The sequence below is a fragment of the Narcine bancroftii genome, chromosome 13, assembly GCF_036971445.1.
Source record: "Narcine bancroftii isolate sNarBan1 chromosome 13, sNarBan1.hap1, whole genome shotgun sequence".
In the NCBI taxonomy this organism is placed as follows: Eukaryota; Metazoa; Chordata; class Chondrichthyes; order Torpediniformes; family Narcinidae; genus Narcine; species Narcine bancroftii.
The window spans coordinates 46,226,869-46,238,904 of NC_091481.1; the positions used below are offsets into that span (position 1 = coordinate 46,226,869).

General features: G+C 40.0%; 1 protein-coding gene across 10 annotated transcripts in view; it reads right to left on the bottom strand.

Annotated features, from left to right (window-relative positions):
• The window catches only part of tmem107l (transmembrane protein 107 like), a 69,500-nt gene that overhangs the window by 29,246 nt on the left and 28,218 nt on the right, over positions 1-12,036 (bottom strand). For all 10 annotated transcript variants that reach the window (XM_069909474.1, XM_069909473.1, XM_069909471.1 and 7 more), the window contains one exon: positions 6,231-6,331. In XM_069909474.1, coding sequence (XP_069765575.1) covers positions 6,231-6,331 — 101 coding nt within the window. The remainder of the gene's footprint in view (positions 1-6,230; positions 6,332-12,036) is intronic.

Below are 12,036 nucleotides of genomic sequence, written 5' to 3' on the forward strand. Positions count from 1 at the left end.
AGAACCTTCATTCTGTCTACTGGAATAGCAAGGACATCCCAGTGGCCAACCATTTTAATTCCACACACTATTCCCACAATGCATTTCTATCCACGGCCTCATGTACTGCCAAACCGAGACTGCGTGCAAATTGAAGAAACACCTTGTATTCCGTCTGGAGGAGGGGACCAAACGTAGCCTATTTAAGTTTCCTGATGACACTTGTTGATAAACTGAGTGAGATCGGGGAATGCAAAAACATAAATTCCCTAAAAGTGGTAACACAGGCAGATAGGGAGCTTTTGGCATGTTGGCTTTCATAAATCCAAGTATTGAGTAGAGGAGTTGGATACAAAGTATTGGTGAGGTCAAATTTGGAGTATTGTGTGCAGTTTTGAATCCCCAATCACCATACTCTGCTTTCTGCTTCTCTTCTGAGCTGAGAGACCAATGTCTATGCCAGAGATGTGACCACTTCAACTTGTCCCTGGTAGATCATCCCCACAACAGTATACTTATTGACGAGGGGAATGGCCACAGGGGTGCTCGACTCGGTCTCCCTATTCCCTTTCCCTCTCCTAACAGTCACCCAGCTACCTGCCTCCTGACTTTTGGGGGCTGTAGCTCCTGGCTATCTCGCTGCCTCTGCCTCCCAAATCCAGCTCCCAATTCACTAAATCGGTCTCCAAGGACCTGCAGTTGGACGTACCTCTTGCAGGTTGACATCAGGGGCAATTGTGCTGTCCTAGATCCTGCAATCACAGCATTCCAAGCTGCTATTCTTTGATATGCAAAGATCTCATCTGATCTTAACTGAAAGAAGCTCCTCCTCAGCCCCTGCTTGCTGAAGCCTCTCTCGCCCAAGTCTCAAAGTCTGGTTACTCTGTTTGAGATTCCCTCTTTTTATTTGCTACTGTTTCAGACAGATGATGAGGGACTGCTTCTCCCAAAGTGGTGAATCTGTGCTATTCTCTGACCAAGGAAACAGTGGAGGCTGCCTCATTTAATTTGGATATTCAGCATGGTAACAGACCCTTCTAGCCCATAATGCCCAAATACACCCACGTGACCAATTGACCTACTAACCTGTTTGGATTGAAGAAGAAACTGGAACGCCCAGAGGAAACCCACATGGTCACATGGAGAATGTACAGACTCCTCACAGACAGTGGCAATTCAAATCTATGAGACACAGATCAATAGTAGCGGATGCAAGGTTATGGGGAACGGGCAGGGAAGTGGAGCGGAGTCCACGACCAGATCAGCCATGATCTTGTTGAATAGCTGAGCAATCTTGATAGGCCAGATAGCCTTCTCCTGCTCCTGTTTCATATGTTCTGAATCCTCCTACCCTATATTGTTTTATCTAGCTTTGAAATGGGGGAAAGTTTTCATCAGTCCAACTCATCTATGCTCAAACTTTTCTAATCCCTTTGTATACCTTTTAACCTTTTCTGCTCTTGGAAGACTCAAACCTTTTCAGTCTCTCCTCATTAGTGAAACACAAATTCCCAGGCAATATCCTGGTGAATCTCAATCTGCCGGAAGAATTCAACAGGTCAAACAGCATATGTAGGTGGAAGAGGAATGGTCAACATTTTCAGGTTGAAACACTTTTTCATGATCCAAAGTGTCAACAATGTGGTGCCTTTTAAGGCAGAACTGCACAGGAAAACACCAACTCACGTTGTAACCAGCAAAGAACAGCTTTCATCTCTCTTGAGACCACTTTTTTAAGTCGCATCTGGTTTGGCCATTCCGAAACCGGAAGTGACTCCTGAAGCGTTTCTCAACCTGTGGGCTTCATCCCCGAGGTGGAGGCAGTCCAGCGCCATCTCAGTGTAGGCCCCCGGGACTCGTGGTCAGCCAGCATTAAAGGAACTATTCAAATGTGAAATGCCCCCCTCACCCTCCTCCATAGCTGCCACTACAAACAGTTCCGTTCTACACTCCCGCCTCTCTCCCAGATGCTGCTCCACTTGCTAAGGTTCTCCGGTAGATTGTTTCCTGCTCCCTCTTTTTCTGTGATACTATCTCTGATTAGTAATGCTACTCGCCCCTGCTCTTTTACCTCCCTCCCTGTCCCTTTACAACTATCTAAACCCCGGTACCTGCACCTGTCTTGTGTCAGCCTCATTATCTGTAACAGCTTAATTCAAAATATTTCAATTCTTCAAACATTTATGCTCCTTCCACTGCCTCTCCTTCCTTACACTACACACTGCATCAACCGTAAGAAATAGAGCAGAACTAGGCTATTCAGCCCCACTGCGCGGCTTTCTCCCCATAGCATCTGATACCATGGCTAAACAAGAATATATCAATCTCTACCTTAAATACACCCAATGACCTGACCGCCTCAACTGCCTGAGGCATCAAATTCCACAGATTTACCATCCTCTTGCTGAAGAAATTCGCATGCACCTCTGTTTTAAGTAGACAACCTTCAATCATGAAGTTGTGCCCTCTTGCCCTGGACTCTCCAATCATGGGAAGCAGCCTTTCTACATCCACTCAGTCCATGGCTTTCAACATCAGAAATGTTTCAATAAGATCCCCAGTCATTCTCCTAAATTCCAATGAGTACAGGCCAAGAGCTGTCAAATGTTCCTCATATGATAAACCTTTCATTCTTGTGAACCTCTTCTGAACCCTCTCCAACTTAAGCACATCCTTTCTTGAATGAGAAGCCCAAAACTCCTTCCAATACTCCAAGTGAAGTATCACTACTGCCTTATAATCCTCACCATCACATATATTGAACGGAATGCCAGCATTGCATTTGCCTTCCACCATCTGCCCTATCATTCCCACCCCACCACCAAACAGTTCCTGCAAACCTCTGCCAGGATACTGGTCCCTTTTCAGTTCAGGTGGAACCTGAAGAGATCCCAATGAGTCAGAAGCCTAAAATGCTCCCCACTGCTCCAATTATACATCACCATGCATTCATCTGCCATATTCACTCTCATTGACGCATGGCACAGGCAGCAATCCTGAGATTACTACCCTCGAGGTCTTGTCTTTCCAACCTAGTTCTCTTTATTCGCTCCTCAGATCTCATGCTTTTTCTCACCTCTGTCATTGATACCAATATGCACCACAATTGCTCATACTCCCTTTTCAGGATGCCATGAACCCAATCTGAGATTCCCTGAGCCTGGAACCTGGGAAAAAACAAACCCTCTGGGTGTCACTGTCCATAGAATCTCCTGTCTGCCCCTCTAATTATTAAAAGCCCTATCACTACTTTTCTCCCTCATTCCCTTCTGAGCCACAGGGCCAGACTCAGTGCCAGAGACCTGGTCTTTGGCAGGTCATCCCAGCAGTATCCAAAGTGGTTGACATTATCTACCTGCCTGCTTATTTTTGCTGTCCCCCTCCTGCAGCTTCGGTGTGAATGCCTCCCTGAAGCTCTTGTCTATAAACCCCTCCAAACCAGTTGAAGTTTGTTCTGCAGCCCCAGCTTCCTAATACGGTCTGTAAGGAGCTGCAACTCGATGCACCTTATGCAGATGTCGCTGTCAGGGTGATTGCAGGTCTCATAGAATTCTAACAGCTCACAAGATGATCTCGCCACGAACCCTGTTGCCATTCTGATTATTCTACCTTGGTACTAATACAAGGTCAAAGAATAAATCTCACCAGAGTCTTGCCTTAGTCGCTGCCTCTTCTCATTGAAGCCTCTTGACCCAAAGCCTCAAATCTCTGTGCACCTCACCCAGTACTTCTCTCCTTCTTACACTGTCCCATTCTCGCATCAACTCTCTTATAATCAGAATGTACGGAAGGATAATTACATTGACATGAAGAGTGAATTTGTTCGGGTTAGCAGTGGCAGGTATTTAAAGATCAGGTGGCAGAAATTCCAGAACTATACATTCTTGTCTGTCGTTAAAAAAAATAAAACATAGATGGCTGCTTCACTGTGGCTAATAAGGGAAATCAGAGCTAACATTAAAACTGAAGAAAGAGTGGATAAACTGACCATGAAAAGCAGGAAACCCGACAATTGGGAGAAATTCAGACTTCAGCAGAGGGAAAACAAAAGGTCAATTTAGAAGGGGTACAAGAGTAAACTTACAGGGAACACAAAAACTGAATTCAAAAGCTTCCAGGAATATTAAAGAGGAAAGAATGGTTGAACCAAATGTTGGTTTCTTACAGTCAAACTTGGAGGATTCAAGTTTATCATCAACCGACTGCACAAGTACAGCCCGAAGAAACAGCATCCTCTGGTCATCGGTGCAAAACATGCAAACACTACATACGCAGGACAAGTATTCATGTATAAAAAAATTTAAATAAATATGACAGTAAATATTAGAGTCTTGGATGGCAAGTGTGAGCAGTTTCTTTGGTCCTGGTTTCTGGGACAGCAGGACTGACATGAAGAAAAACTGGATCACAAGGGTTATGCTCATTGGAAATTAAAACAATGGAGCAAGATTCTGACGGGATGAGGGAGATTAGATGCTGATCTTGGGGAAGTCCATAACAAGGAGTCACCGTTGAAGGATGAAGAGTTGTCCACTTCCTGAGGAGAAGAGCTGTGTAATACTATTTTCACTCAGAGAGTTATAAACTTGTGGGACTCCCTCCCACAGAAAGCTATGGAGGCTAGATCATTACATATATTCAAAGGAGAGTTGGATGGTGACCCTTATGGATTAAGGGATCTGGAGAGAAACCATGATTAGGGGACTTGGATCACATGAGTAATGGTAGATAACTGTTTGTCAGATTGGAAGCTGGTGTCTAGTGGTGTGCCTCAGAGTTTAGTATTGGGTCCATTACTATTTGTCATATATATTAATGATCTGGATGATGGGGTGGTAAATTGGATTAGTAAGTATGCGGATGATTCTAAGATTGGTGGAGTTGTGGATAGTGAAGAATAGCTTCAAATCTTGCAGAGGGATTTAGGCCAGTTCGAAGAGTGGGCTGAAAGATGGCAGATGAAGTTTAATGCAGATAAGTGCAAGGCATTACATTTTGGTACGGCTAAATCAAAATAGGACATACACGGTGAATGGTAGGGCATCAAGGAGTGCAGTAGAACAGAGGGATCTAGGAATAATGGTATACAGTTCCCTGAAGGTGTAATCCCATATGGAGAGGGTGGTGAGAAAGCTTATGGTATGTTGGCTTAATAAATCAGAGCATTGAGTATAGGAGCTGAGGTATTATGTTAAAATTGTACAACGCATTGGTGAGCCCAAACTTGGAGTATTGTGTACAGTTTTGGTCATCAAAGTAGAGGACAGATATCAACAAATTGGAGAGAGTGCAGAGAAGATTTTAGTAGAATGTTTCTGGGGTTACAGGGTCCAAGTTATAGGGAAAGGTTAAATAAGTTAGGTCTTTATTCTTTAGAGTGTAGAAGGTAGAGAGGGAATTTGATTGAGGTATTTAAAATTATTAGGGGTACAGGTAGAGTTGACGTGGAGAGGCTTTTTCATTTAAAAAAGGGGGAGATTCAAATGAGAGGACACAAGTTAAGAGTTAGGGGGCAAATGTTTAGAGGAAACATGAGGGGGGAATCTCTTTACTCAGAGGGTAGTGGGTGTGTGGAAGGAGCTTTTGGACAATGTGGCGGAGGCAGGGTCGATATGTATTTGGATGGGAAGGGAATGGATGGTTACAGGTTGAGTGTAGGTCAGTGGGGTTAGGTGGGAGTAAGTGTTCGGCATGGACGAGAAGGGCCAATATGGCCTGTTTCTATGCGGTAATTGTATAAGGATATATGGTTTTATGTACATAATCTGCCGTGCTCATGTCAAATGGTAGAACAGGGTCCAAGGGTTGAATGACCTTCTGCTGAACCCATTTTCCATTATTCTACTGGCAAGTGAACCATGAGTACAGACATAGCTGCTTCATCCAATCAGATCAACGGTGACCTAATCCTTGGTTTCAATTTGATCCCATTAAGACTCGATTATACCTCATGCCCCTGTATTAGAATCTTTGGAGAATTCCAAAGATTCATAAATTTCCTACTCATTTGACCCTTAAAATAACCTACTCATTATCATGAGTGAATTCCACTTGCTCCAGGCTGCTCCATCCGAAGGAACGGGCTCACAGCATCTATGCTTCTAATCTCCTTACTCGTATACAGGTGGTTATCTAGACTCCTGAGCAGGACCCACTTTGCTGCACCTTTCCTCCAAGAACATTTGGCAACAATCTACCTGTTGCAAGATATTCAATCAATAGCAAATGCGGTGATATTGTCTGAAGGATACAAATGAGGTTCTGGGTGCTGTTGAACATGGAGACTCCAGAGAAGAAGCCCAGCAGCTCAATCAGAAACATACCCAAAGTCACCGATAATGCCACAATTAATCTGAAAGTAAAAAATTCAATATTGTCGATATTCCAGAAAGACCATTGGCTTCTTGTGTGCGTATGCAGAGGAAAGATTAAAACCAGATAGATGTTAACACTATAAAGTAGTGATTCCCAAAGTGGGTGCTGCCCACCCCCCCCCACCCCACCATGGGTGGTGGTGAAAGATCCAAGGGGGCAGTGAGGAAATCGGGGGTGTTCAGAACCTTCAGTCTTGTTATTATTCAGTTTGCTGCATAGTTTAATGAAGAAGTCAGTGCAGTAAATTTCTGACCAGACTCAGGGTGGCTGAAGTGAGCAAAATACACAGTGACAAGACGTTTTCACAAGAGCTGGTCTCAGTGGCCGCCATGTTGTACTGGCATCACTAACCCCTGCTTAGCTCAACAACCACACCCCTCTCAATGCCGCCACTAACCCCCCCCCCACACTGTTCAGCGCCTCCATTCCCCACCCTCACTCCCCAGCACCGTTGTATGTTGTGGGTCCAAGGGGGTGGCAGATTGAAAAAGTTTTGGAACCAATTCCCATTGTGTTCGTGAGAGATTTGACAACCTCCATCTTTTTCACATTAATTTGGTGTCCATATCACATAACTTTAATTTTCTGATTATCCCCTTTTTGCTGCAACAATTTATTTTTAAGCAAATAATAACCAATAAAGCTGCAGATGTTGGAAACCCAAAATAAAAACAGAGAATGCTAGAAAGAATCAGATCAGACAATGTGTGTTGAATAAGAAAATAGAATTTACTCTGCAGTTGATTTCAGAGTACACATTTTAGAATCCATAATAATTCAAATGCACATCAGCCAAGTTAACTATGGTTCATAACTCTTAAAGCATTAAGGAATTTCACTATTAAAGTCTTTTGGGTGACAAAACAGGAGCAACAATTTCTTTTGCTTTACTTTCTTCCTCTATAATTTTTTAAAATCTTTTTACTCTAAGTACTTTCAATGATCAAACTTTCCACCGCATGTTTGCAACATTACAAACAATTAATTGCTTCTAGCGACCTGCAGAGTGAGCTGACACAGGAAAGGGCAGCCGAACATGGCGATCAAGCAAACAGCCCATGGGATGACACACCCATAGGCCGTAGTAATAGTGGTCAAATTGACCAATCACCGCTAATGCATCAAAGAGGGGTCCAATCCGGGCCCGCAGATACGGGACAGCCCAACTCAAGCCATGCTCCGGTGGTGACACAGCCTATAAAAGGCAGAGCTGCAGCCCAATAAAGTCAGTGACGATTACACTCCCTTTGTGTGTGAGTCTTCTTTAACCTCGAGATATAATCACATTATACCTCGAGCTATCCCCACTACATGCTTTCAGTTGAATACAGTCCCTAACCTATTTTGTAACACATAATTTTGTTATAAGCCCCCATTTATTCTTGATTAATATCTGTCCAAGATGACAGCTCTATTTGGGAATCAATAGTTCACTCCTAATAACTTTTTCTGGATTTAAGATTTATTGTCAGAGTGCATACGTGACATAACATACAACCCTGATACCCTTTATACCTGCGGGCCAGCCGGAATTATACATTGACTGTATATAGATATGTTTTTGAGAGAGATAAATTGTGGGGTTTAAGAGTTTAGGTCACTTTACATAAATACTTCACAAAACAGATCTCATTTAAAACACAAAAGCTTGACTGAAGCCAGTACAACATGGAAGCCACTCTCACGAGAATGCCTTGTTCAGTTTATTTTGCTTACTACAGCCTCCCCGAGACTGGCCACAAAATTACTGCACTGGCTTCTTCATTAAATTTTTTTAAAAATATTTTATTTAAAATTTAAACAAGCATTATTACACACAGAATACAATTAAATCAAAATATGTCTTCAAAACAAGCATGGTTTATATAAAAAAACCCTCTAAATCTACTCCTATCCCCTTATACTAACATTACCCCCCCCCAACATCACAACCCTTATCTATACCTCACCAACCCAAGAAAAAAGGAAAGAAGAAGAAAGAAAGAAGAAGGAAGAAAGAAAATGAGAAGAGGAAAAATAACCAAAAACAAACAAAACAAAACCATGTGATGGGGAGACCCTGCCATAATTAGGTCCAAATCTTTCAAATTTCAAATGCAAATGATCCATATAAGGGCTCCAAACCTTCCTAAAAGTAGAGTATTTATCTCTCAAGTTGTATGTTATTTTTTTCTAAAGGAATACAGGATCTTAATTCTGAATGCCATCTTTGTAAATTAAGTTCTATCTGGTCTTTAACTCACTACTGCTAAAGCCAATCTTAAAAAAAACTATTTGAAATTTGTTGATACCATTTTTCAAACAAATTGTACTTGTATCACCAATTAAGAAAACCTTTGGATCCGAAGATCGTTATTGAATGAAGATCTACCGGGACCAATGCCTGAAGAGGGCGCACAAAATCAGTGAACCGGTGTGGACTCGAAAGGCCAACATGGCCTGTTTCCGCTCCGTAAATGGTTATATGGTGACATATCGCTGTGTGACTGGGAAAGAAACTGGATGAAAGCTGGTGACATATCACTGTGTCACTGGGAAAGAAATTGGATGAAAGCTGGTGATATATCACTGTGTAACTGGGAAAGAAACTGGATGAAAGCTGGTGACCTATCGCTGTGTGACTGGGAAAGAAACTGGATGAAAGCTAATTCGTCCATCGTTATTGAATGAAGATCTACCGGGACCAATGCCTGAAGAGGGCGCACAAAATCAGTGAACCGGTGCGGACTCGAAAGGCCAACATGGCCTGTTTCCGCTCCGTAAATGGTTATATGGTTATATGAAGAAAACTTAATTTTCAAAATTCCTTAACCCGAAACCAAAAAGGTTTAACTTTTTCACATAACCATATTGAATGTATTATCCTTTTTACATCAAAAACATAAATCAGATGAAATCAAATTATATCTTTTTAAATGTTCTGGGGTTAAATATAATTGATGTATAAAATTATAATGTACAAGTCTATATCAATCATAATAATCTTTATCTGCTATCTTTACAAATAGTATTCCAATGATCTATATTAAATTCAACTCCTAAATCCTTTCCGAATTTTAATCTTGACTATTGTAAATTTATTTTAGATGTTTTCTGTTGCAACAATTTATACATTTCAGATATAAATCCTTTCTTTCCACCTTCCTGAATTATTATTTCAAATTTTGACTCCTTTGGACGTTCCAAATTTTTCCTATAAGAATCATAAAACAATGAATTAATTTTATAAGAACAAAAAAGCGAATGGGTTGGTACTTGATATCTTTCTTTCATTTTTTTCAAACGAGAGATTGATTTAAAGCAAAACAATTATTTACTATCTCAATACCTTTCTGATCCCAAATTTTAAGAAGACTATTATTAACCATAAAAGGAAAAGATTTATTCTGATACAGGTGAGTATTTCTAGATATGTTACCTTGAGTACCAATTTCTTTATCTTATCCCATATTTCTATCAAATGAGATAATATTGGCAATTTATATGAACATAGCAATTTAGTATTCCATTTATTAACAAATTGATCCCTTCTATTTTCATTAATTCTATATTTGCCCAAGCCAACATACTATCAGAATAAAACATTCTATTAATAAATTTTAACTGAGCAGCTTTATAATAATTTTGAAAATTTGGAAGCTGTAAACCTCCTGATTCATATTTCCATGTTAATTTCTAAATGGGTACGCTTGTCATTTTACCCTTCCATAAAAAAATTCCTAACTACTGTATTCAAGTCTTATTTTAAAATTTAGGAATTTTACATGAAATAGATTGAAAAATGTATTGAAGTCTTGGAAACATATTCATTTTAATACAATTCACTCTCTCTATTAAAGTTACCTGTAAGTCTTTCCATCTAATTAAATCATCTTTAATTTTAGAAAATAGCAGTAAATAATTTAAATCATATAAATGATTTATATGTCTATTTTAATACTTAAATATTTAATTTGATCTGTCCATTTAAACCATGTTACATCTTTACAAGAATAACCAGCCTCAGACAATGGCACAAGTTCACTTTTCTTACAATCAACTTTATATCCCGATAATTCTCCATATTATTTTAATCTTTTCTGCAAAACTTTTAACGACTCTTGTGGTTCTGTTAAATAAATTAACACATCATCAGCAAATAAACTAATCTTAAATTCATCCAATCCTGTTTTAATACCTTTCATATCACTATCCTGCCTTATTAAGTGTGCGAAAGGTTCTATCACCAATGCAAACAATTCAAGTGACAAAAGACAACTTTGTCTAGTTGATCTTTCTAACTTAAAGGACTCAGATAAAAGTCCATTTACTACAACTTTGGATGTTTATATATTGCCTTAATCCAACATAAACATTGGTCCAAATTTAAACTAGGGAACTAAATGATAAATCTTTATTAACCAAAATTGCAACACCTCTAGTTTTAGAATTAAAAGAAGCAAACACTTGACCCACTCAATCTCTTGTTAATTTTTGATGTTCTTTTTTCAGTTAAATGGGTCTCTTGTAACATGCAATATCAACCTTTAACTTTTTATTAAGCTAACAATTTTTTAATCAGATTATTGAGCCCATTCACATTAAACGTGGCAAATTTTAAATTAGCCATCTTATCTCACAACCGTCCTAACCTGTGTAGCGGGAGCCCCCATCCACATAGAACATACTGAAATGAATCCACATCTCCTCAACAAAGTAAAAGAAAGAGAAAAAAAATCCCCAAAACAAAAAAAAAAGCCCTCCCTTCCAACCCTGCAAAGTACTTAGTGTACTACCCCCTTCTAAGACATGGGTAGCGGCCTAAGCTACGAAGTGACCAACGGCTTCGGTTGAGATTCAATGAGATTTTGCATCTCTCCCAAACAGAATTAGCAAAACAGTATAAACAAAAAGTTCAAGTATGATCAGCTTCTTCAAACTCCTTATTCACTTGTTCATCATCAATAGATCTCTCTTCAGAGTCAGTACATTCCATTTATTTGTGTCTCATCCTTCTGGTCTTTCTGAGCTTTCTTCTTTTTCACCTTCTGCACCCCATTATCCTTCTCTGTAGAAACTCCATTTGATTTTTGCTTCTGAGAAGACGAAGACTGCCCCTTTTTAAAATCAGGTAAAGTCTTGGCAACAATCAATGCACCTCCATCGTCATCAAAAAAAATGAGATTCATATTCCTCATGGAAGACCTTTAAAACTGCAGGGAATCTAAAAGCAATTTTATAACCTTTCTGCCAGAGGACTGCTTTTGCTAAATTAACTTTTTAATGTCTTTTAATAATATTTTCACTAAGGTTCGCATAAAAGAATACCTTTCTATTCTGAACCATCAACAGGCCACCATACTGTCGTGCATTTTGAACCGCTAATCTTAAAATCAATTCTCTGTCTTGATAGCATAAGCACCTCACCAAAACAGAGTGAGGTGGTTAACCGGGCAGCAGTTTTCTTCTAATCGCTTTGTGGTCCCAATCCAATTCCAACCCGTCTGGAAATAAACCTGATTCTAAAATCTCCGGAATCCATTTTTGATCAGAGGCCTTCAAATCTTCCGGAAGTCCCACTATCTTCACATTATTCCTCCGGCTCTGATTCCCCAAAGAATCAATTTTCTTCAATAAATAATTTTTCTCTGTTCTCCATCCAGTGAAAGAATCATTAGAAGTATTCAACTTCTGTGGACATCG